The sequence below is a fragment of the Martes martes genome (genome assembly GCF_963455335.1).
Source record: "Martes martes genome assembly, chromosome: 16".
NCBI classification, from domain to species: Eukaryota; Metazoa; Chordata; class Mammalia; order Carnivora; family Mustelidae; genus Martes; species Martes martes.
Window position 1 is genome coordinate 31,146,828 of NC_137904.1, and position 27,698 is coordinate 31,174,525.

The following is a 27,698-nucleotide window of genomic DNA, read 5'->3' on the forward strand; positions in this document are numbered from 1 at the left end:
CTAGTCAGACCATGGTCAAAATCCTGCAGGACTATTTTATTCTGAATAAAAACTAAAGTCCTTATAATATCCTACCATAGCTTTCAATGATCTTTCTCTTTTCCTCTCCCAACTTCACCTTCTGTTATTCTACTCCTTCCTCTCTCACTCTGCTTCCAAGAACTTTCTTGATATTCCTCAAACAGGCCTGATACACTGCTGACTGTTCCTTTGTTTGGAGCATCCTTTCTTGAAATATCAGCATGGCCATCTCCCTCACTTCCTAAAAGTTTGTTTAAATGTCACCCTATGTATGAGTCCTTATTTAAAATTGCAAAATGCCCAACTACCTCAACACTGAACACCCTTGCCCTGCTCTACTTTTCCTTAGCAGTTATCTTTTAACATACTTCTGAACTTGCTTATGTTTGTAGCTGACTGTCACTCTCAGTAGAATGTAAGTCCCTAAATGATGAGGATCTTGTCTCTGTTCACTGAAATATCCCAAATGCCTAGAACAGCACTTGGCATGTTAAAGTAAATCAGTAAGTACTTCCTAAATGAATGTCAAATCTAAAAGCCATATAGGATAGAGATGTTGGGGTTGCACTAATAATCCTAAATCCTGTACTTTGAAACAAGCCATCTTTATTTATCAGAAAGTGGTATGGCTACCATTTTATCTGTCCAACAATTTAACACAAAAAAATCCCAAGAGATCTAAGATCTGGAATGACGAAAGCATATGCTAGTTCAGAAAATCCTGGAATGAGAGGGATATATTTTTAAATCTATTCACCAATGCCCAGCACTAAAAGCACTCTATACTCCATAAACTAAGGTTGAAACAGAAGCCATAAAAAAGATAACTGGTATTTTCTAAACCTGCTATCAAATATCATACATGCCATTTTTATTCCTAATATGCCCTAGATTTATCCCCAAAACTAAAATCCCAAGTCTACAAAGACTTTCTTCCATGAGAACATGGGGCTATCTAGTCAACAGGGATATGTTTTACAATTAATTGTTAGGACAAGGTGCCTGGGTGGCTCAGTCTGTTAAGTGTCTGCCTTCAGCTCAGGTCATGATCCTGTGTGTTGGTCTCCCTGCTTGTTGGGGAGCCTGCTTCACCCTCTCCCTTTGCCCCTACCTCTGCTCCTATTCTGTCTCCATCTCAAAAAAGTAAATAAAATCTTAAAAAAAAAAACACCACAATTTTTAGAATAGTACCGTTCTATAAACGAACATTTATTTCTTAAGAGTAGCTTTATACCTTACCATGTTAGAGCCTAAATAACTATTTTTGAACTATTCGATTTTAACATACTGTGAAAATAGTTTTTCATCTATTTTGACATAGATTTTCTTATTTAAAACTTACATTTAACATTATAAGATAGGAAATGAAGGGTATGTTCTCTTTGATGTGCAAACTATGCAGAAAAAAATGGTTTTCTAAGATAATATATAGCAAAGTTGGGCTAGACAGATTTTAAGTATGTATATTCAAATTAACTATTCATAGGGTAAAAGTGTAAAATCCCACTACCCCTACCCCTTTCCACCACCAACCTGAAAGACAACACCACTCTGTGAAGGGCTGAATAACACAACTCTGTTTTTCATATTAAGTTGTCCTCTAGCAGAAGCAGAAAAACTGCCACACTGTTTACATAGGTAGTTAAATTAGTGTGCAGTAACATTAAAAGGACCAATCCTACTGCATAGGGCTCTATGAAGAATAAAAATGAGTAAAGCAAATGCAGTGCCTAAAGACAACTTGTTATTTTATTGAACGGTTATCACAGACATTGGGATATGCAAAGAATTTAAATGTAGTTAATAGTAGCAAGAGTATCAAGTCACAACAAATATTAAAATATAAATTATTTACATTACACATCCTTCTATATTTAAAAATAATTAAGAATAGAAAAAATTGTGATTTTTAAAAGATGCCAAATTAAAAACTCAGTCACTTCATCACTATCCAATTATATAGTATACACACACCTTTGTGAAACAGGAATAACACCTCTCCTTTTCTAAAAGAAACTGACATACAGCCAAATGGTTAACTACAGAGATAGTTTCAATCAGATATAAAGCTAAATACAGACCAGCTGGAAGAGGATTAGGTACAGCCATGAACAGGAAGCTTTGCAAAGCCCAAAGCAAATTGAAATTACTTTTATTCATTAATTGTATCCCTTTTCTTTTACTATGACAACAGTAACATTCCATCCTAAAAATAATTACATAAGATTTATTTAAGAGAGAGAGAGAGAGAATGCCTGTGCACATGAGCAGGGGGAGGGGCACAGGGAGATGAACAGAATCTCCAGCAGACTCCCCACTGACCATGGAGCCTGACAAGGGGCTTGATCTCACCACCTGAGAGATCATGACCTGAGCCAAAATCAAGAGTCAGGACACTCAACTGAGCCACCCAGATGCCCCTCCTGAAATACAACTGTAGAGAATTTAACATACCTTAGAGTAGCACATGCTTTTAAGCCTTTATTCAATAAAATTCTTTCCAGACAAGATATGACAATATTTAAGATTGACATTTATAAAAGGAGATAAACTATAGAAGGAGATGTTAAGGAATAAATGAATTCAATAAATATAAAAAATCCCCTATTTTCTTTAATTGTACCTTTTCTAATATCATCTCCAATCTTCAGAATCAATCCTTAAACTGAGTCAAGCTTGCTGTCAAAAGTAAAGCTTTATTGTATTATCAAATAAGATTTACTTAAAAGATTTAGAATACAGTTAAATCAAAAGTTTATTTCATCATAGACTTCCATGAAACAAAATAACTAAAACTAACTTTTAAAGGTCAAATAACGCACTCTATAAACCATTTAATATATACAATAAAAACTGGATATATCACTAATACAACATAGGAGCTAGTTCTATTGATGAATGCTATGGTTAAAACACCCTGATATATGTGGCCTTACTACCAAACAAAACATGATACAAATATGCTCAAGTATAGTTCTTCCTTGCTCAGGGTTTAGAAATGTTTCCCTCTGATTCATAACAGAAGACCATTTTAAGCAATCACAAATACTACTAGAATTAAGTGCTAAGCCCTTGAAAAATGGTATTAAAAACTGTCATGTTTCTTTGCAGAAACTCTGCTATCTTTAAAACTTACAAGGTCTTAAAAGCCACTATTCTAAAATAGATGCTATCATTAACTAATAGAGAAACTAAAAATAACTAGAAGCAAAAAGAGGATAGCCACAGATGTGCATATCGCGTATGTAGGATATGCTATGTGCCACTCCAACCTTTCTCCTTGAACAAATACTAAGACATTTAAAAAGGAATTTTGCTTTAAAGTAGTTGCTGAAAAATCTGGCATCAACTGCTGCACACTAGGAAGGTGTTTAAAAATGATGAATCCTATTACTCTGTCCTAGCTAGGCAGCCAACACCACCTAAAATTAATTAGAAAAACCAACAGTATTGCTTTCTTTTGTTTATTCACCTATTATGGAAGCACAATGCCACCTTTTAACAGCAATCAATGGAAAACTTAACTTACACCAAATGGAAATTGAGTTTTCACTTAACATAAATCAAATATCCAAGTTCCTCCTTCATCACTTTCTAAAAAGACACACACCTGTCAAAGTCTATTTTTATTTAAAAAGTTTCTTTTTAAATTTCTACTGATACATTCTTGCCCCTCTATGCCTCTATATTACTCCAACTGGGTTAATATAAGTCTTCTCCTAAGTTTCAAACACTTGACACCTGCCTGACTGAATCTTTAAGCAGGCTCCTAAAACTGAATTCACAAATTTACAACGTATATGTATTACATGCACATATTTAAAAGTCATATTCTACACAAAGACATAACGGAGACATAAAAATTTCCCAATCCCTCTCCTTCAAGATAACAAGAGATTAACAGCTTCTTTTGCTTTAAAAAAATTACAAAAATTAAGCTTAAGATTTAGTCCAAAGTAAAAAAGTAGGAAAGCAGCATTCAGATCTGTTTTTCCCCTTTCCCTCATAAAATAAATACGCTGGTCTTTAACTCTTCTATTACTCCCCTACTTTACTATCCAATGGGCTGTAAAGTTCTTCAGCCTACTCTACATCCACAAAATCCATACATCTCTAATGATCTCATTCTAATTTTCCTTTGGCCGTCAATTACCTTGTATCTGAGCTATTTAAGATGTCCAAACTGATGTCCTTTCATACATCTCTCTTCACCTAAACAGTCTTTCAATAATGCTACTTGGTTAGTATTTCTAAAATCCTATCTTCCAAAACCTGTTATTTTATCTACCTCAAAAAAGCTTCCACCAGTGCCCCTATCATCTAAAGGATAATACATTAATACATAAGCTTATAAACAATATTTTGCTATTCCATTATACAGTCCTACCCCACCTTTCACGACTCCTTACTCATCATGACATAGCAAACTAGTAAGCAACACCAGATAATCTAGCCATACCAAACTACATAAAGCTTCTGGATCTTCATAAATGGAATGAAATTATTCTTTACTCTGGTTCTCCATCCCTAACATATTTTATGTATACTTCTATCAGAAAATTTAACATTATTTTCCATTAGATTACAATTTTATTTAGGGCCAGGACCAAATTTATTTTATACTCCAACAGTGCCTTATAGCATTTTGCATATTAGAGAAACTTCAGTTTTATTCAAACTGATAAAATATATCTTTGAGGAGTATGATCTTTTAAAAAGGGTGAAAGAACATAAGAGTTACAACAGCCCCCTAACTGCCATATATTTAAATACGCTTTCAAAACTTGAGAGTATGGAAAAAGATTAAAATTTACAATGTCTAGTAAGAATTCAAAAATTTATTTATATAAAAAATCTAGACTTCTGAATGGATTACTCTGACTAGAAAAATCTTTTTTAAAAAAGATTTTTTTAATTTATTTGGCAGACAGAGATCACAAGTAGGTAGAGACGCAGGCAGAGAGAGAGAGGAGGAAGCAGGCTCCCTGATGAGCAGAGAGCCTGATGCAGGGCTCTCTCCCAGGACCCTGGGATCATGACCTGAGCCGAAGGCAGAGGCTTTAACCCACTGAGCCACCCAAGCGCCCTGAAAAGATCCTATATTTAAAGCTATACAATGCTTCTTTTAAAAATTTAAGGTTGTTTAAATGCCACTGAGAGTGGCATAGAACTTATTTCACAGAACTTACTTTAATGACAGGGAATATCATCTGACAGATGATCCTCATGGCTTCCTATCTCAAGTAACATTAATAGCTGGACCAGAATCACTAAATTACCCAAACAAGATCCTTTTAACATATGGAAACAAACAAACAAACAAATCAAAAAACCAAAACTTCTGCTTTAGCATAATGCTAACACTAAAGCCCATGTCAGATATTTTACTGGATAATAAAATAGTATGGGGGAATCTCCCTAGTAAAACTAATCAGTAAACAGGTTTGGTCTAATTTAGTAATCTATCCTGGAGTTCAAATTTCTGTTAAAAATGATCCATGATATTAAAGCACTTCAACACTACTAACATTTTGGGCTTTGTTGTTGGGGACCATACTATAAATATGGTAGGATATTTAGCAAGCCCCATGTTGTGATAACACTACCCCATGTCACCTGAAGGTGTAAGTGGGGAAATAAGAAATTGCCCCAACTGAGAACTACAGCCATAGAACACTTAACTACAAAAGGAAAGAATAAAACCAAAAAACTTCTAACCTATCAAGTACAGAATAATTATATTCCATAAATGTTTTGGTTCATGTTTCAAGCAGCTAAGCTGAGGGCTTACTTTTTTGTGGTATTTTTCATATTCTATTCTACTATAACAATAAAAAGGATTCATCTAAAAGTAAATTATGACACAATATACATTTAGTAACTAGTAAAACCAAAACAATACTTACATGAGACACAGAATTTAAAAAAAAAAACAACAAAAACCTTTTATTCATTCTTTTCCTTTTTTATGAAGTAGAAAAAATGGTGACCAGGAACAGATAGAAGCATGTCATTTCCTTAATTTACATAATCATGACCTAGCACCATTCTACTCTGCATGCTACCTTTCTACATTATGCTTCTTCCTTCTCATTCTTATTCAGTGAGAAAAATGTCAAATATTATCAGAACAGATTCTAAGATTAAACTGCATTAACTTCTAAGAGACCTTCATTTCATTTCACTTGATGTTCATTCATGCACACAAGCAGCTAATACACTTACTTAAAGTTATGGCTAGGACTCTTGGATCTTATGAATACGATGTGCCCATTAAAAACTCACCCTTTAAGTTTGTAAAGCTAAAAATATTCACAATGCTACATTTCACATACATTAAATAAGAAAATAAAATCTAGAAAGAAAACAAGTTCTAAAATCAGTAACCCTAGGGCCATACCGTTGTTTCATTTATCCCAACATATCCCATGTCTACTATGGACCTAGAATTGTTCTAGGCATGTACATTTGTGTGTGTGTGCATGCTGGAGAAATACAGCAGTAAACAAGACAGAGAGTCCTTGCCCTCATATAGGTTACATTTTAATGAAAAGATCATTAACAAATACACAATGTAATTTCAGATGACCTATATAAAGAAAAAATAAAAAATAAAAAAATAAAATAAAAATAAAGAAAAAATAAAAAATTTTTAAAAAGCAGTGTACAAGATAGGCAGTGATTTGGGGAGTGAAGAAAAGCCATAGTTTAGATAATAGTCAGGAAAATACTTCCTGAGAAGGTAACTTTTTTCAACAGGGCTAAATAAGAAGAGGTGAACTGTCTCCCTATCTGTAATTCAATTCTAAAGGTCATTAGGAATGAGGTTGGCTTTCTGAACGAATAGCAAGAAAGTTGATGTCATGAAATCAAGAAGCAAATAGGAGAGTTAGTAAATAAGAGTGAAGAACTAGCAGGAACTGGGCAGAATCTTTCAGATAAGGAAAGAGTTTGGATTTTATTCTAAATGTAAAGGAAAACTACTCAAGGGTTTTAAGCAAATGAGTAACGTAACATTTAACTTATAATGATCACTCTACTATGTATGTAGAGAAGCACAGAAACAGAAAGACCAACAGTAGTTCCAGACAAGAATTGAGGACTTTTGTAATACCTCCAGTACTCAGATCTTTTGAGATTTGTGTCCAAGACATCATCTGCTTTCATGAGATCTCCTTACTAAAAACTAATAAGCTAGGTTTCTTCCATGATCATAAGGGTATCCTGAAGTCCCTAAGTTTCAAATCCAGATTAATTTTAATTAAAAAAAAAAATACTAGAGTATCTTTAAGATTCAAAGAGCTAGATAAGGCACACAGGTTTGTTCACTAAAATAATAAAGAATATAAAAAGAGAATAAACCTTTAACAGTAAGGAAAATAAGACAGGCTGAGGCTACAAATGGGCTACACATTTTACTTAGTCTCAGAGAAGCTCAAAATCAATAAAACACAGCAGAGAAAGGTCATGGCCTAGAATATGCAAAAGGGGGCTATAGGCAACCTATATAAACAAGAGAGCCAAACTCTCAAAAAAAAAAAAAAGAGAAAATTTGGACCTGTATCTCCAGACAGAATTGAAAAATAAGAGCTGAAAATGGAGGAGTTAAGAGTTCCTTCTCTAAGAAAAATGAATAAGCTACCTGATGAAGATCTTACATCTTCTTATTCTGGAATTTAGGTACCAGGCCTCCCCTCCAAATCATCCCCAACACAGTTATCATAAAGCAGTATACAGAATTAATACAAAGAATATACTAAATTATTTACTAAATGAGTAAGGCCTGCCAATCAGCTCCCCTATTCCTTCATTCTAAAATGTATGAAGAGGGGCACAGATGGCTGAGCCAGTTAAGCATCTGACTCTTGATTTCAACTCAGGTCATAATGTCAGGATTGAGAGAATGAGCTCTGCACCCCCGCCCCCCCACAAACACTGGGCTTGGGTTCCATGCTGGGCATGGAACCTGCTTAAGATTCTCTCTTTTCCTCTCCCCTCCACCCTCTCAGTACATCTCTCTCAAAACAGAAAAAAATAAGTGTATGAAGAAATAATTATTAAAAAAAGGAAAATAAAGTAATTCTAAAGAAAAAATTATAGAACATTAAATAAGAAGGGGATGTTATTTTTTAAAAAGTTTAGAAATAAGAAAACATAAGCAACAAATATTAAGGCTTCAAGAAAGCGTTAGAAGAAATTTAAGGAATCCTCTTAGAATACAAAGGAAAAAAATACATGGCAAATGAGAGAAAATATAGAAATCCAACATATGAATTACAGAGGTTCCATAGAGAATGGGGGGGGGGGGGATAAGAACTTCCCAGAAGGACAAAAAAAGAATTCAAACTGATCGAGCTCACTGCAAATGCCCAATAAAGACAACAAAGGATCACTATACCTGCACATAATGAAAATAATGTTTTGTTGGTTGATTTTCACCTTTTAGAAAAATTTATAGATAAAAGTGCAAAAGATTTATGGGACAGAATATAAATGTAATCAGGATAACATAATAAAGGGCGACCCAAAAAAGCTTCCCACCCCAAGTATGTCACACAGAAAGTGGACAAAGACAATCCACAGAATGGAGGAAGGTATCTGCAACAAATGAAACTAATATAAGATTAATAGCCAGAACATGCAAAGAACTGGGGGGAAAAGTGAAAGAAAAATAGACTACAGACAGTTCACAAAGGACGAAATCTAAATGTCCAGTGAACAGCACAAGATTAATAGCCAGAACATGCAAAGAACTGGGGGGAAAAGTGAAAGAAAAATAGACTACAGACAGTTCACAAAGGACGATATCTAAATGTCCAGTGAACATTTTAAATGATGTTTAATCTTGTTAGGAATCTGGAAAACACATATTAAGACAGTAAGATGCCAATCTGTATACAGAAGATTAGCCAAATTAAAAGTCTTGTAATACCAAACACTGAGGAAAATACCATTCTCATACTCTGCTGGTTGATGAGGATATAAACTGGTATAGGTGGAGAGCAAACCTGGCAATGACCCCAAGGCCCAGCAATTCCATTTTTAAATGTATTCCCTGGAGAAATCTTATACAAATACACAAGGAAATATGTACAAAAAAGCTTACTGCTACATCCTATGTAACTGGAAAAACACTGAAAATAACATGTCCATCTTAAAGAAAGTGGATAAATTATGTATTATTCATAACAAAGAAACACTATAAAGCAATTAAAATGAACTAGAACTACATGTATAAAAACATCTATAGAAATGATATAAATACCAAATCTAGGACAGAGGAAGGAAAAACGGAGGAAGAAAAATTGTACACAGGAGTTCTAATTATATGCAAAACCGTTAAGTTGGTAGACAGGGCTATTACTTTCTCCACTTTTTTTGTTACTAATATTTCACAATAAAGAGGTTCCCTGAGGAAAAAAACACACTAAAGAAATTATGCAAAACTAATACTTATAGGATTATTATTATAAATCCAATCCTGAAACCAATTCTGGAGTCCTAGTATCAAGAACTTACATCATTTCTACCCTTAAATTATAAATAGCGACTATTAAAAAAATACATACTCTGTAACTGATGTTACACTTTCCTGTCCAAAAGGTCCAACTGGATCATCCTTGAATTTATCACTTGGAAGCTGAGGTGGTAAAAACTCTACATCTTTTTTCTTTGGGACCTTGTAATATTTCCAGGCTATATTAGCTTCATCTTCTTCCAAGTTTACGGCTGTACCAACATACACTGTAGGTTCTACAGCTTCCTGGAACTGAGCTGGGAAAGACTGGGATAAACTGTCTATCCTATCTTCCATTGGTTTAGAAGGAACCAAGGGATCTGGTGTTGGCATTTGATAAAAATGCTGACTTTGAGGAGTTGAAGGTGTTTTAGTCACTCCTTCATCGACCACGTCACATGGATGAGGACTAAGTGGAGGTGGCTGAGGTGAATTTGCCATTTCGGTGCCATGCATCTGAGGAGTCTTTGCTACATCATTAGTTCGGATATTTGAAAATCTCACTTGACTGTCTGGAGCGGAGATCACAAGTCTTTGGCTAGCTGAATCTGTATCCATGCCAACATCATCACTAACAGATACACGATGGTGAAAAGGAGTCAAGGGGCGTTTCTGTGGTTTTTCACTCTTTTCTTGTTTTTCATTGGTCTTGTGCTTAGGAAGTACTTGTTGTTGCTGACTTAAAGACGGTGCCTGTCCTTGTTGTCCAGGATTTCTTGGTTTGAGATTTTTGTGCCTAAAAAGTTAGAAGAATGGTTATAGTATAGCTATTACATCAAAGTACACAAGTTAACACTATTAGACAATTCATGTATTTGTTTTTTTACATATAAGTCTAAAAGTAAATGATTTGAATTTACACAGAAAAAATACTTTGTTCAGCAACCTGAAACTACGAACTTCAGAAAGATTCGTAAGAGCCAATTATCTTCTGCTCATTTAATAATTATGTGATCAGATAACAAAGATGATTTACCTTACATAACCTAAATATTTTATTTTATTTAAAGATTTTATTTATTTATTTGTCAGAGAAAGCGAGAGAGCACAGCAGGGGGAGAGGCAGGCAGAGGGAGAGGGAAGAGAGGGAGGAGCAGGCTCCCTGCTGAGCAGGGAGCCCGACGCAGGGCTTGATCCCAGGACCCTGGGATCATGACTTGAGCTGAAGGCAGATGCTTAACCAACTGAACCACCCAGGAGCCTCGCACAACCTAAATATTCTAGTATGTGAATACACAGAGATAAAACTCTAGTTATTTTAAGATAAAAAAGTATAGAAAGATCTGAAACTCATTCATTCATGAATGTACCTGATATTTCAGAATAACTGTTATAAATCAACGGCTTGGCTGAGCTCAAACATCATCTACAATCCTACAGCAAACAGCCAAAAAACTTATTCTACAGAAATGAAGTTAAATCATTCTGGATAGCACTGCAACAGCTTGATGGACCACACATGGCACCTACCTTCCTTCTCCCAAATCTTACCACTACAAAGTAAAGAATCAGCTAACTAGAAAAGAAATTGACTAAAAGAATTATTTTCCTCATAATGTGAAGGAATTCTGAAACTGAAAAACTTAAAACTATATACCTAAAAACCTAGCAATTTTGTTCAGAGTTTAAGATTTAAGTGTAATAAAAATACTGTGCACCTTGAGATTTCTAAACTCAACTGACAATGATGTATATAATGTTATTTTTTAAACTAAGAAACTAAGCAAAAAATGTGGAGGAATAAAAAGTAAAAGCATTCAGTATTCATTAGATTTTGTTTTGTTGTGTCAGAGATAACCAAAAAGTATGAAAAAGCAGTTGTAGGTGCTTTTTTGAAGAACCGTCTCTATTCAGGGGACATGCTGAACACTTATCCGTAAAGAGTCTAGGACATAATTATATGCATAAGAGGAAAAGAGCATGAAAGTTATCAAAGAAAATTAGGATTATGTCAAAAAGACACACACACAAAAAAATCCACATTAACCTGTTTACAAAATGAAAGACATTATAAGAAAAGGAAATCATAGAACAATATCCCTCAAGAATATAGATATAAATCATTAAAATATTAGTAATCCAGTAATTTATAAAAGTATAATACATCATGACCAAATGATAGCTGTCCCAGGAAAGAAGGTAGAACATTCAACAGAAATCAGTATTATTCATCACATTAACAGAATAAAAGAGAAAACCATATAGTTATCTCTGTAAGTACAGAAAAACATATGGCAAAATTCAACACATAATTCATTATAAGAAGGTTCAAAATGCAGACTAAAACTTAATCTGATAAAGGACATCTATGAAAAACAACTAATATCATACTTAATGATAAAAGACTGAAAAATTCCCTACAACTGGGAACAAAGCAAAAATATTAATTCAATATTTCTATTCAATAACTATTGAAAGTTTTAGCCAAAGTAGTAAGAAAAAAGAGATTATTCATAGTAAAAATGGTAAACTTTACAATGAGAGGTCAAAGCTGATCATCACCTCCTCAATCTCAACTAATTATTAAAAGTGAATAAACAGACATTTGTCTTCTGATGTGACACAATACAAAACAACACAGTACCACTTACGAAGTATTCTCCTCAAATATTTTGAGCCTGAGGTATGCCTTGGTGCCTCAGTGGGTTGAGCATCTGACTCTTGATTTCAGCTCAGGTCAAGATCTCAGGGTCCTGAGACTGAGCCCAGTGTCAGGGTGTGTGTGCTGGGCGTGGGGCCTGCTTAAGATCCTCTCTCTCTCCCCCAACCCACGGCTCACACATCTGCTCTCTCAAAAATAAAATTTAAAAATTTTTAAAAATTGAACATGAATACATTAAGCCTCTAGATCAGCACTGTCCAACAAAACTTCCTGTAATAATGGAAATGTTCTATGTGGCTACTGAGGACCTGATATGTGACTAGTTCAACTGAAAAAACTGAATTTTTAAGTGTAATTAAATCCAAATACTTTAAATAGCCACTAGTGGTTATTAACATAGCTAGAACTGGACAGCACAGCTCTACAACTAACTTCCATTTACAGAAATGCAAGGGATAAAGGAAGAAATTAAATGACACACTTAAAGAACAAGTTATAATATATATGACAAACTGAGAAATCCAGAATGTGGAACATTCCACAGGATAACTGACATAGCTTCTCCAACCAAGTCAATGGCATAAAAATGGTGTAGGGGATTACAAGAGAGACCTAGAAGACTTAACCAAATGTATGTATACTCCCTGTTCAGATCCTTGTCAAAACAAACCTACTACAAAAAGATATTTTGAAGACAAATCTGTAGATGGTTATGAGATGATACTAAGAAAATACTATTCTTTTTATTAGGTGTGATAATGAAATTACAGTTATATAAGAAAATAATAAAATATTAATAGATAATTAATAATAAATTATTAGAGTTGTGTACTGAAGGAGTGAAATGATACTCAGTATTTGCTTTAAAAATTTTCAGCAAGGTGTGCCTGGGTGGCTCAGCTGGTTAAGCGCCGGCCTTCAGCTCAGGTCATGATCTCAGGGTCCTAGGATGGAGCCCCACATGGGGCTCGCTGTTCAGCGGGGAGTCTGCCCCTCCCCCTCCTGCTAGTGCTCTGTCTCTTGCTCTCTCAAATAAATAAAACTCTAAAAAAAAAATCTTCAGCAAGAGTACAGCATAGGGGAATGCCCAAATAAAGTATTATATCTTCACAGTATTATGGAGTAGTATAAACACAGAGCTGGGTATAAACACAGTATTAACACAGAGCGGGGTCCATATGTGCTAACATAGAAAAATACCCATGATAACTGTTTATCAAAATAAGAAAGCTGCAGAACAGTATACATAGCATGATGTCATTTGTATGAAAGAAAGCAGGCAGATCTGCATACGTATATAGGAGAGGAAATTCAGTTTTTAATTTTATTTCATGTGCATTATTTGAATTATTCAAATTTAGCATTTAAAAATTTTTTAATAAAAAACTGGTCATTAAAAAACAAGCAGTAGTTTATCCCAATGTAGAATAATCCCTTCTCTGATCATCCTATCTTTGAATACTTTCAATGACAAGGCCCACTTACCTTATAAGGAAATGCACCCCATTGTTAAATAGTTCCAGTTGTTAAAAAAGAATTTTAAAAATTTTTATTTAAGTAATCTATCCCCAGTGTGGGGCTCAAACTCATGACCCCAAGATCAAGAGTCCCAGACAGCAAGCCAGGCATCCTGATAAAAAATAATTTATGCTAAATGGAAACTTCCCTTTTGTGTATCTTCCAGTCATTAGTCCTAGGTTCTATTTCTAAAGTTCCACTGCCTAACAATGATATCTACAATCACATGTGACTACTAGAAACTCAAAATGTGTCTAGTTCAAGTTGAGATGTGCTTCAAGTGTAAAATGTAAACCAGTTTTTGAAGACATGAAAAAAAAGATGCCAAGTATCTCAAAATTTTATACTGATATGTCAAAATAATCATTTTAGATGAATCAACTTCAATAAAATGTTAAAATTTTTACAAATCTTCAATAGAAGAGGTCTAAATGAAGCAAATGTAGTAAGTAAATATGGATGGCTGCTACATAAAAGTGCACAGTCCAATTTTCTTACTTTTCTGCATGTCTGAATATTTTCACAACAGAACAAGGTAGAACTAAAATGCAAAAACAACAACACAGAAAATAACTGGCGCAAGATTAACATGTCCAAAGGTCCTTGTCTATTCCATAAAGAAAATGGACATAAAGATTAACTTTTGATTTGACAGAACACAATGCAATAAGGAAAACAGACATAATGATTAACTTTCAATTTGACAGAAAACAAATGCAATCAATATTTGATTCAACTTACAGAAGAATTAAAATAAGAGTATCTAACTTCTAAGCCAGGTAAAGAAAAAAAGGACAACAGTCAACAGTAATACCAAGAAAGGGAAAGGAAAGAAAAAAAGAAACAGAAAAAAAAAAAAAACCGAAGAAGGCAAGAATAAGTAGATATCATGACAGTTTTTATTCCTTTAATAATTATTCAAATATTTTAGTGTCTACTACAAAAGTCTTCAAAATATGGTTCTTTCAGGGGTTGTTTGGGGTTCAAACCATTATCATAATAGCATCAAGACATTATTTGCCTTTTTCATTATTGTGATATTTACAATGGTGATATTTACAATGGTGATATTTACAATGAAGTTACAAAAGCAAGGGACAGTGAAACTGCTGGCAACCAAACATGAATCAAGACAGTGACACTATTAGTAGTAGTACTGTGTTCTTTACCAACATACACTCAATTTTTTAAAAAGTCAGTTTCACTTAAGAATGTCCTTCCAGGGGCACCTGGGTGGCTCAGTGGGTTAAAGCCTCTGCCTTCGGCTCAAGGTCATGATCTCAGGGTCCTGGGATCGAGCCCCGCATCGGGCTCTCTGCTCAGCAGGAAGCCTGCTTCTTCCTCTCTCTCTGCCTGCCTCTCTGCCTACTTGTAATCTCTGTCTGTCAAATAAATAAATAAAAATTAAAAAAAAAAAAAGAATGTCCTTCCAAAGATTAAAAAAGTAATTTTAATTAAATTCAATCTTTGCATATACAGCTTTTCATATTCTACGTAAAGAAATAGGAGGAGCACCCAGCTTGCTCAGTTGGCAGAGCATGTGAATCTTGATCTCAATCAGGGTCATGAGTTCAAGGCCTGCCTGGGGTGTAGAGTTTACTTAAAAAACAAAAACTCATTAAAAAAAAAAAATAAGGAAATACACATAAAGCATTTCTGCTACATGTTAAAAACAATGGCTGAGGCACCTGGGTGGCTCAGTGGGTTAAGCCTCTGCCTTCAGCTCAGGTCACGGTTTCAGGGTCTTGGGATCGAGCCCCCACATCGGGCTCTCTGCTCAGTGGGGGAGCCTGCTTTCCCCTCTCTCTCTGTCTCTCTGCCTACTTGTGATCTCTTTCTCTGTGTCAAATAAATAAATAAAATCTTTAAAAAATAAAAAATAAAAAAATAAAAACAATGGCTGATTTAAGGGAAAGTCCTTATATATTTGAGTTGCAAGCTAAACTAGGCATTTTTTTCATAGAACACTGTTTTCATTCAAAAAGACAATAATTAGGGCACCTGGGCGCCTCAGTGGGTTAGGCCTCTGCCTTCAGCTCAGGTCATGATCTTAAGGTCCTGGGATCGAGCCCTGCATTGGGCTCTCTGCTTAGCGGGGAGCCTGCTTCCCCCTCTCTCTGCCTGCCTCTCTGCCTACTTGTGATCTGTCAAATGGATAAATAAAATCTTTAAAAATTTTTTAAATAAATAAATAAATACACCAATAATTAACTGATAAACCTTAGTTACCTAGATTTGGTTATCTGCCAGACGTGGTTATTTGGGTCTCAAAAATGAACAAAAGGAGTTTATCACTTTAAGGAAAAACAAATAATTAAATTTGAGCTTTTAAGCAAGACTTAGAATTTGGAAATTTTATCTGCGACAAGCTCCACAACTTTCCAATATTAAAAAGATTTTTCTAATGAGATCACTGGTGATATTAACAAATGCAAATTTTTTTTTTTTAAAGATTTATTTATTTATTTGTCAGAGAGAGAGAGAGGGGAGCGAGAGTGAGCACAAGCAGACAGAGTGGCAGGCAGAGGGAGAAGCAGGCTCCCTGCCGAGCAAGGAGCCCGATGTGGGACTCGATCCCAGGACGCTGGGATCATGACCTGAGCGGAAGGCAGCTACTTAACCAACTGAGCCACCCAGGCGTCCCACAAATGCAAATTTTTTATACCATACAACAAAATATGTTAACATTCAAGTATCCACATAATTCAGTGACTTCATATTTACCAAATGAATTTTCCAAATCATGCATAAGTAAAAGATTCATCTAGTTATTATGGGATACAGGAATGTGATTAATATAGCTTCAGATTATACATTTAAACTAATCTTTTAGAAACCACCACTTGTCAAACTTTGGTGTAGTATCAAAGCATATCCACAATTACCTGATAAAGCTATTAAAATAAACTCTCCCCCTCTTCCAAATGCATAGCTATGTGAGGCAGGATTTTCTTCACATACTTCAACTAAGACAACATACACAAAAGACTGTGCAGAAGGAGATGAGAATCCGGGTATCTTCTATTAAGCTCAATACTGAAAAGATTTGCAGAACTGTACAACAATGCCACTCTTCCAGTTTTGTTTGCTTCGGAAAACACAACTGATTTCTTTTTTTTTTAAGATTTTATTTATTTGACAGACAGAGATCACAAGTAGGCAGAGAGGTAGGCAGAGAGAGAGAAGGAAGCAGGCTCCCTGCCGAGCAGAGAGCCCGATGCGGGGCTCGATCCCAGGACCCTGAGATCATGACCTGAGCTGAAGGCAGAGGCTCTAACCCACTGAGCCACCCAGTGCCCCCACAACTGATTTCTATACAAGTCTCTTATTCATATTAATATGTACTGGGTTTATTGGTTTTTTTTAAATAAATTAAATAGAACTTTAAAATTTAACTAAAATATGGGGCGCCTGGGTGGCTCAGTCCGGTTAAGCGTCTGCCTTCAGCTCAGATCATGATCCCAGGTCCTGGGATGGAATCCCGCATCCAGCTCCCTGCTCAGTGGGGAAACTGCTTCTCCTTCTCCCTCTGCCTGCTGCTCCCGCTACCTGTTCTCTCTTTCTGTCAAATCAAATAAAATCTTTAGAAAAAAAATTAAAGAAATCAATAAAATTTCACTAAAATAGATGTAAACAGATGTAACCCACAAAAATAAAAGCACTTTGGGATCCTCAATAATTTTTAAGAGTGTAAAGGAGTGATGAGACCAAAAGTTAAGATTAGTCAAGTTATGCAAGGCACTAAGGAAATACAGTATTTCTAATAGTCTGAGGGGAACTATTAGGTTATTTTCCAAGTATATAAGGGATGTGAAAAGTACACAGCCATAGATTCATTTACCCTTTTATAAGGATAAGAAACTATTAATTTGGTACATATACTAAGAGCAGTGGCTCTCTAAAATTTTGGTAACATTAAATCACAGCCCCTTTCTTCTATATGAACACTTTCCATTTTATTATTATTAACATATATTGTATGTTTCAGGGGTCCAGGTCTGTAGATTTATCAGTCTTACACAATACACAGTATGAACACTTTCCTTAAGGCTAGTCTCCTCTAGAGGAACCTGGGTGGCTCAGTCGGTTGAGCTTCCAACTTTTGGTTTCAGCTCAGGTCATGATCTCAGGCTCCTGAGATCAAGCCTCATGTCAGGCCCCCCGCTCTTCTCTCTCTCCCTGTCTAAAAATAAATCTTAAGGGAGGAAAAAAAAAAAAAAAAAGCTAGTCTCCTTTATAAAAAACAAGTGAATTTCATAAAAGAACTCAACTAATTTGGGGAATTGTCCCAAAAGAGTTGTGCTCTTAAAGAAAAATCCAACAGAAAGATTCCTTTAGATTTGTTATCCTACTGATAAAGTTCCTAATATTTTAATGTTAACATCTGAAATTTATTGTATCACTTTCTATTTATACAGCTTGTGTAGTGCTAATTTTCTTAAGAACACTATCACACTAAAGCTTAATTTCAATAAATATGCAATATTTAATTTCATTAATAACTGAAAAAAGCCAATTAAAACAATTTTATGCTTTTCATTTACTCTACTAGCAAAAAATTAATTTTAAGGACTGTTCTCAGATCAGTGAAAGCACAAGAAAAACCAGCACTTCTTATATAAAAAGTGGGAATAAAGTTGGTAGGATCATTCTGAATTTGCAAGTATTTAATAGCCCCCTCTCGCACAACTCTGTATCACATCACCCACCTAATTTTTTTCCTCTTAGCACTCATCACTCTTAAAAATCTAAAGATTAAAAATTCTCATTTTAAATAATTATCTACCCCATTACTGTATAGGATTCATAATAGCAGGAGCCGTATTCATGACTGTATCTGAGCTTAGGACATATATCATAGAGTAAGTGTTCAAAAAAAGTCTGATAAATAATTGACAGTCCTAGAAGTATTATTTTTTTAAAAGTAAACACAAACAAAAACTTTTGAAAACAACCTATTTGTCCATCAAACCCAGAATGATTATATACACTATGGTACTTCATTCAGTGGAATACCAAGAAGTTTTTAACAATAATATGGCAGATCTACAAGTAACTAGAATGGAAAGATCTGAGGCACATTAAATGAAAAAAATAAGCTGTCAAATACACCTGTATCATATTTTTGTGTTGAGAGGAAAAAGACATACACAGAATTACAGAAAAACTATGGAAATATAATACCTAATTGGCCAGTAGTCAATTCTAGGGAAAAGTAGTAGCATTTGGAAAGAGACTGAGAGTGGTCAAGGGTAACTTCAGCTCTATTTGTATAATTTAAATCTTCAAATCATACATTACATACTCATTCAAATTGCTTATATAACTGTGCATTTTTCTTTTTTTCAAATTGATTTCTAAGAGAAATCAACATGTCGTTCAGGGTCCAGTCCTGTGTCTTACCAAGAGGAAATCTACTATAGAGAATCCATTACCAAAAAAAGAGGAAAATGAGGCAACTCACAGATTACCAACAGCAGAGAGCTTCTGTGACGTCTTGAACTAAAAGGGTAGTACAACAAAATAGTATCACCTGATCAAAGAAGCTTGGGATGGTGTTAGAATAGAACCACAGTGGGATGTCTTCAGTGGTAAACTGGACCACGGAAGGGGCCACTAATAGGACAGAGAACTGCTGCTGGAGTTGACTCAAATAAAGGGGTGGAGAAATACGCTGGCTTCTTTCCTCATCTCATCAACCAATCTTCCGACAGTACCTACCATTACCAAATCCAGAAAGCAGGCTGATCTAGTCAAATAATCATGTTGTACATTTTAAACTCACACAATGTTATCTATCAATGGTATCTCAATAAAGTTGGGGGGTGGGAGCAACAACAAACACATGTAGAAAGCAAAGGAGCCTAGGAAATGTAATCCCTTGCAACACAGAACAGAGCAGGGAAAAGGCAGGATAGATTTGACAGCAAACTGGCTGACTAGCACAGTCAAGTTATCAAATGTGTGCCCTACTTCCTATATTCTATGGCAGCAGATGATACACATGGTGGCTCAACATCTATTTTAAGCCTTAAAGAATTAAGAGAAGCTGATTTGAGGGAAGTGGAGGAGGAATTAGAGGTACAAAATGCAGTAACAGGGGGGGGAAAAAAGTAAATGATTAGAAACACTTATTTCCTAGAGGAGCAAATATACCAAAGTCAGTCACATATATACATTATACAAAATTTCATTATATCAAATCTCTCTATACCTGGAGGAATTTCTGGAAATATGAGACACAGTAAGTTTTGAAAAATAAAAGTTCAGCTTAGAAACCAAGAATTTAAACTTAAACTTATGTTTACCAATATGCACTTTGAGGGTCTTCCTCTAAAACCATTCTAGGGGTTCCTGAGTGGCTCAGTCAGTTAAATGTCTGCCTTTGGCTCAGGTCAAGATCCCAAGGTCCTGGGATCCAGCCCCACATCAGGCTCCCTGCTCAGTGGGGAGTCTTCTCTCTCTCCCTCTGCCGTTCCCCCTTGCTCATCCTCTAATAAAAATCTTAAAAATAACACTTTTAAAACTCAAAAAAAAATCTTAAAAATAAGTAAACCAAACCATTTTAAACAAATACACTTAAAACTTGCATCTTTCAAAAAGAACAAAACAAAAATCTAGGTTAGGAACTGAAAAAGAAGAGCTGCTTGATAAAAATACCAATATGGAAAGAAAAGCCTAATTTCATTTAAGCATTCTACTGATCTTAGACTAGGAACTGGTAAACTTTTTCTGCAAAGGACCAGATGGTAAATATTTTAGGCTCCAGAGACCATGTAGTCTGTGCCACTACTACTCAACTCTGTGAAAGCAGCCACAGTTTACATGTAAATGAACAGATGTGACTCTGTTCCAATACATCTTTATGGACATTAAAATCTGAATTTCATGCAAGCTTCACATGTCACAAAATATTCTTCTTTGATTTTTTTCCAACTATTTAAAAATATAAAAGTCATTCTCAGCTCACAGGACATATAAAAACAAGCAGTGAGCCAAATTTGGCCAATGGATCATAGCTGCTGATCTCTGGTCTCAAATAACATCATGGAGCTCTACATTTTGAAGATTAGGTTTGGGTCGCCTCTGTCCAAATGGTTATGGTGTTAAACTATTTTAAACTATTAAACAAGGGCTAATCTATTCAAATTTTTATTCCAATCTATCAGCAACAGGCGAGTTTGTTTGTTTGTTTTTAAATAGTTTTATTCATTTATTTGACAGACAGAGATCACAAGTAGGCAGAGAGGCAGGCAGAGAGAGGGGAAGGGAAGCAGGCTCCCCGCTGAGCGGAGAGCCAGATGTGGGGCTCGATTCCAGGACCCTGAGATCATGACCTGAGCCGAAGGCAGAGGCTTTAACCACTGAGCCACCCAGGTGCCCCAAGAGACGAGTTTTCAACACAGTTGTCAGACTTCAAAAAATTATACAGTCTCTAATGCAAAGAATCTATGTAAGTACATTTAACCTACACAAAAACAAACCAGAACACTTGAGAGTCTGTCACAGTATTCTTTTTTTTTTTTTAGGATTTTATTTATTTGAGAGAGAGAGACAGAGTGAGTGCACACAGGCAAGGGTAGAGGCAGAGGCAGGGGAAGAAACAGACTTCCCCTACTCCACCCAAGCTGAACAGGGAGCCCAATGAGGCGCTCAATCCCAGACCCTGGGATCATGACCTGAGCCAAAGATAGCCGCTTAACCGACTGAGCCACCCAGGTGCCCCTCTATCACTGTATTCAATCAAACAAAGCTAATATAAGAAAAACCTTGGCCCTAACATACATGCACTCCATTCCTTTGGCTCACATCTGTGACAAAAGAGTAACCAACTATTAGCTCACAAGTTCTGGTAAGGGATGTCAGTGCTATTATTTGTTTACAAGACTGCAAAAGCTTATGATCTGCCTTTCATTTTAGAATAAAATAATAAAATCTAGGCAATATAATCCAAATGCCTCTGATAACCAAATCTCAAAGTCTCCAATACAGAAATACAATTGCCCAAAGAATTCCAAGTTCATCCATTCTTCTACTAATCTTTAACCAATATAGGCTATTAGAAAGTTTGTGTTTTTATAGTGTAGCTTCAACCCCTTGTAAAATTGTTCCTTCTGAATCTTATTTCAACATTTCCCTAGACTTTGCCCAAAAGGATGTTACAAGAAATTGCTGGGCAAAACCTAATACCATATTTACTATAAAAAGGATTGCTAGGGGCACCTGGGTGGCTCAGTCATTAAGCGTCTGCCTTCAGCTCAGGTCATGATCATAGGGTCCTGGGATCAAGCCCCACATCAGGCTCCCCGCTCGGCAGGAAGCCTGCTTCTCCCCTTCCACTTCCTCTGTTTGTGTTCCCTTTCTCACTGTCTCTCTCTCTAATACATACATAAAATCTTTTTTTTTTTTCTTTTTGAGGGTAGATAGCTCTTTTTTACTTAAAAAATTATTGACTATTGACTACTTGCTGGGTTTTTTTTTCATATTTTCTGACACTTTTTTTCTTTATTACTTTACGTACCACATCCAGTGCTCCATGCAATACATGCCCTCCTTAATACCTATCATGAGGCTCACCCAACGCCCTACCCTCCTTCCCTCCAAAACCCTCAGTTCATTTCTCAGAGTTCAGTCTCTCATGGTTTGTCTTAAATAAAATCTTTAAAAATGTAAAAAACAAAAAGGACTGCAGAAATTTTCATCTAGTATATCATCTATCACCTTTTTTATGAGAACCTATGGAAGAAATTTCTCAGGCACAGTGCCATCTATGAACTCTTTTCTCAAGAGACTTATGTGTCTTTTACCTTATAGACACTACATATACTATACTCTGGTATAAAATTTTCTTTTATTTAGCTGTAAAACCAAGCCTTCACAGTTCAGCTCTGGTAACTGTGCAAAGACAATGGCACACATTTGTATGTACTTCTATAATCACCTCCAGTCACTGAATTTTTTTTCCCTCAAATTTTCTTTTGAAAAAAAATCCTCACAAATTGTGCTTAGGTAAGCTAGCTCGAAGTGAGACCTAACTGTTCAACAGCATAAGACACTATCACACACACGTATATAGACATCCATCAACAGGAAAAAAAAAAAAAAAAAGCAAAACTACCTCAAACAGCTGCAGTTTGTTCTTTGTGTGGCTTCAACAAAATCCCAGGATGCTACTTTATCAGGTATCTCTTCTTCAGACAGACCACCTGATGAAGCTGAATATTTCCTCCTAAGATGTGGAATTATAAAATTCTTTAGAAATCATAAGGTTTTCTATAACCATGAATTAAGCATTAAAATTGAAGTTCAAAAGTCAGACTTTTAAAGTCATACAAATGACTCTATAAATATCTATGTGCAAATAACTACCAACATGCAATATTTTAAACTTGAAAATGAAAACACATACTTGTTCTGTGCTCTGTTCATATTGCATTCTTGCCAAACTCTATCCACCACATGATTTGCTAATTTTCTGGGTATTTTCCCACCATGGTGGTTAGTACTATCAGAGTTGAAGCCATCAGACACTGAAGAAAATTTGACCCACTTCTGGGCAGACTGAGGATCCACTGAAAACAAACAAAAAAGAATAGGCTATAGGAGAATAAAAGTACATTTAAAGTAACATTATTTGGGTTTGGGCTTGGTTTATTTTTTCTTGTTAATTTGTTATGCAGTGTATTCCACAGCTATCTGATTTGTCTCCATATATTCTGAAGCAAAAAGCATGTTACTTTACTTAAAATACAAGAAGCATGGGCGCCTGGGTGGCTCAGTGGGTTAAAGGCTCTGCCTTTAGCTCAGGTCATGATCCCAGGATCCTGGGATCAAGTCCTACACGGGGCTCTCTGCTCAGCAGGGAACCTACTTCCCCCACCATCTCTGCCTGCCTCTCTGCCTGCCTCTCTGCCTACTTGTGATCTCTGCCAAATAAATGAATGAAATCATAAAAAAAAAAAAAAAAAAAAACACAGAAAGCAAAAAATCCAAACAGAGGATGTAAACTTGGTGGTAGTGTTCTATCAATGCTGACTTCCTGACTTTGAGGATTAAATGGTAGTTATACAGGAGAGTGTTCTTAAATTTGGGAAAAACACTGAGTCAGTGGGCTAATGGGGCATTGTGTCTGCAGCTTCTTCTCAAATGGTTCAGAAAAAGACCAATGATAATAAATGTATACATCTAGAGAGGGTGATGGAACCAATGCTAACAGTTTGGAAATCTGGATGAGGGAGTTCTTTGTATTATACATGGAAACTGTTCAGTAAGTCTGAAATTATTTCAAAATAATTATTTTTTAAGTGCTGACATATTCAAAACAACAGATTTATAACTGGTGTTAATGAAACAGATTAATACAATACCTGTTTGGACTTCCTCAGGAGATGTAGGTGGTGTAAGAGTAACTGAAGATATAGCAGGATCTCTTGTGGAAGCAGGCACTTGGTGGACACCCAAGCAAGAAGCTGAACAGTGAGAGGATCCCACAGAGCTAGGAGTAGGAATGTCTGACTGAGGGACTAGAACAAAGCATGCTGGGTAGATCATTCGAACACCAGCTGAAAGGAAAAAATAATGGACAGGAAAATAAATTACCACTGTGACTATAGTGGGATTAGTTTCACTCAAAAGTACTGTAATGGAAAAGTTTATATGATATTTGTTTAATTAAATAAACTTAATGTATTTTTTTAAAAGATTTTATTTATTTATTTGACAGACAGAGATCACAAGTAGGCAGAGAGGCAGGCAGAGAGAAAGGAAGGGAAGCAGGCTCCCTGCTGAGCAGAGAGCCTGATGCAGGGCTCGATCCCAGGCTGGGATCATGACCTGAGCCAAAGGTAGAGGCTTTAACCTACTGAGCCACCCAGGCGCCCCCTTAATGTATTTTTTATAAATATATGCTCCTTTTGGCACAAGGTTTTTTGGAAGAAACTACGAGACACTGTTAATACCTTTAATGGTTACCTTCAGTGAGAGACTGAGAAGCAAGCAGCTTTCTCTTTTCATTTTTGGATTTTCTAACCATGAGTGTGTATTACTTTTAAATCTTTATTTGTAAAGCTGACAAAGTATAATGTATATTTTTAAATTTTTTTTTAAGTTTAACAAAGGTAATCTGGACACTAGAATTAAGGACCATTTTCTGCTTTCTTCTTTATACGTCTTTTTATGAAAGCTTAATATGTTTGTGTTTTGTTCCTGGTTTTGTCACAACTACCCTGGTAGTAATGCATTTATTAAAATTCAATACTGGTATTCTTTTCATTTAAAAAAAAAGTGAATAAGGCACTCTTCATGTATCTAACATTGCCACATGATTCCATTAAACACTGCTACAGATTCTAATCCTAATTATCTGCTCAATTATACATTCCCCACACCTCCCCCATCTCTCTAATATGGAGAATACCTATTCTCTCCATTGTTAGGCTTGCCTGTGTGACCTGCATGTGATATACACCAGATCCCAACAGGAGCTTTAAATGTGCTTGCAAGATCAGTCCAGCCTCTCTTATTCCTGTCCTTTCCCTCAAGATGCACATGTCCCAAATATAGTTTACCTTGTTAATCTGGGTCCCTGAATGAGAAAACCATAGAGAAGAGCCAATATGAAAAGAGCTGACCTGGGCAGAGCAGATCAAAGCCATGAATTCTTAAGTATATCTTCTACCTTCTAAAAGTTACCAGAGGCAAGTTTTACCGAATGTGAAAATACTACACAACACTGGTGGTCAACTTTCTGGCTTCCAAATGTTACTCATTCACAGTTATCTTCTTCCATCTTTAGCATGCTTACCTCTAGGTGAAATATACTTCCTTGCCCCAATGACTCTGGCATGACAAAGTGACTAGTTCTGTCTAATGCAGTGTAAGCAGATGTAGCATACATTATATCCTAGCAGAAGCTTTAAATACACTTACATAGTTACACTCAGTACTTATTATTCCTCTGGTCTTTAAGAACAGCATGTCCCTGAGAGTGGGTAATTACTGAACCTAGGTTGTAGAATGACAAGATACGAGGAGCCAAACCACAATCATACTGCAGCCCTTATGTAATGTGAGGAGAAAACAAAGAAATAAATGTTTAATGCTGAAAGGCACTAAGGTATTGGAATTATCATTCAACAAAATATAACCAACATACGGTCACATACTTTCCCCTTAAATTTAATACTCAGAATCCATACCAACAAGAACTTCTACTGCAGCTAAAGAATCATCTTCCCAATCCATATCTTCCTGTTTTTCTTCAGACATCTCCTTTAAGCAAGATGAGATAGGATAGAATTGTTTCCATTCACCAATCAATTTTTTGGTAGCTGAATCAGACATCTTGAATGCTTGTCCTGTGAGAGTGCCATTTAGTCCAAATGGGCTTAAGATTACTAAAAACCCAAAAGAAACATCAAGTAAGTAAAGACTGGTACGCCAGGTAAGATCACAATGAATAGTTTGACAAGTAATTATGCAATCTAAAAAATAAAAGGAAACTCATATTAATAGTCATTTCAGAGAAAAATTTATTATAGTTCACTATTGTGAAGATAAAGCACAATATTTATTATAAAATCTTAAAATTTTGTTCACCCAAAATATCTCACATGGTTAGAATTTCAACATGAGTTGGGGTGTTACGTATATCCTTCAACTTCTCTTCATTTCCAGTAAGAAAAAGCAACTTAAGGAAAAACTGTGTGTGTGCATGTGTCTATAAATCTAAGTACTTTTATTATGCACTGCTATGTAAATTTTTAAAAAGCAAATACTAGGGTTAGAATTAAAACAAGAACATACTGTCAGTCTTCAAAAACCAATTAGCAATTTCATGTAAATATCAAAATCCCCATGTACCAACGTTAAAAATGGCTTACATGACTGGACACAAAAGATGACCTTGAAAGCATAAACATATATATCTGCTAAGTGCTATTTAAAAGAGCATTTTAAAATATGTTATCATTCATGTACAAGAATTTTTAAAAATAATATTTGTATTAAAAAGCTTATTTCATTGACTTAAAACTCTAAGGGAAAAAGAAAATAAACTACAGCAGAATAATTGCTAGCCTAAAGAACAGAGAAATCTCATTAACACCAAAATTTAAAATTACCAATTGCAATACAGTTTTCTTGAAACAATAAGAGATCAAATATCTAAGATAGTAAAATAATCTACCTTGAAATGGGCTATTAGACTGCTGAGCAAGGGTTATATGCTCTTCACTAAGAAGGTATACTGGTTGATGTTGGTTAATTTCCACACTGGTACAAACATTGCTATCTCCATGCAAGAAAAAGGTGAAAGAGCAGGACAAGTGTTCACTAGTAAAGAAGAAAAAGTTTTATTTTAGTGATGATTAATAGCCAAAATGTAAGTTAACTTCCTTTTCTTTATTAAAAAGTTATACTACAAAAATGCATATCTCTTTAACCCAGAAATTCTACTTCACCACCTGAAAGAAAAAAAAAAAAATCACAGATATAAGCAAAGATTTAGTTTTAAGAAATGTTCTTCACAGCACTGTTTATAGCAGAAAAAGCTGCAAACAGAGGAACCAGTAAACAAGTTAGGTACACCCACACATACCCTTATAATATATCCACCAAAATATATAAAAAATCTAGGTATGCAACTGAATTAAGGATGACCTAATGTTTATGTTTATTTTCCCTTACAATTAAGAAATTAAATACAACTATATTTTCTCATTTTATTATTTCTGGAATTGGGCTACATTCAGTCAAGCATTTACTGTACTGCCCTCCTCTCACCCCTAACAGTAAGTTATTTTAAAGAAATGAAGGATCTTAAAATTGAAGGCATCCTAGAATCCAAGCTATATGCAAAGCAGAACATCTTATGAAACTTATATATGGCTGAGAAAATAAAAGTTCCCAGAAGGAAAGCACAAAGATCCTCAGAATAAAATACAGACAGGTCGAATGGCCCAGAAGAGAAAACTGTACACTAAGAAGAAACCACTTTTCTTATTTCTTCTCCACACATTTATTTTAAGAATTTGTCCTGGG

The 27,698-nt window shown here is 35.3% G+C and overlaps 1 protein-coding gene across 1 annotated transcript in view; it reads right to left on the bottom strand.

The window, feature by feature from the left end:
- The window catches only part of MED13 (mediator complex subunit 13), a 106,106-nt gene that overhangs the window by 44,688 nt on the left and 33,720 nt on the right, over positions 1-27,698 (bottom strand). The window contains exons 4-9 of the mRNA XM_080826037.1: positions 26,845-26,990; positions 25,856-26,053; positions 24,026-24,220; positions 23,068-23,230; positions 22,777-22,887; positions 9,591-10,274 (exon numbers count right to left, since the gene is read on the bottom strand). Coding sequence (XP_080682163.1) covers positions 9,591-10,274; positions 22,777-22,887; positions 23,068-23,230; positions 24,026-24,220; positions 25,856-26,053; positions 26,845-26,990 — 1,497 coding nt within the window. The remainder of the gene's footprint in view (positions 1-9,590; positions 10,275-22,776; positions 22,888-23,067; positions 23,231-24,025; positions 24,221-25,855; positions 26,054-26,844; positions 26,991-27,698) is intronic.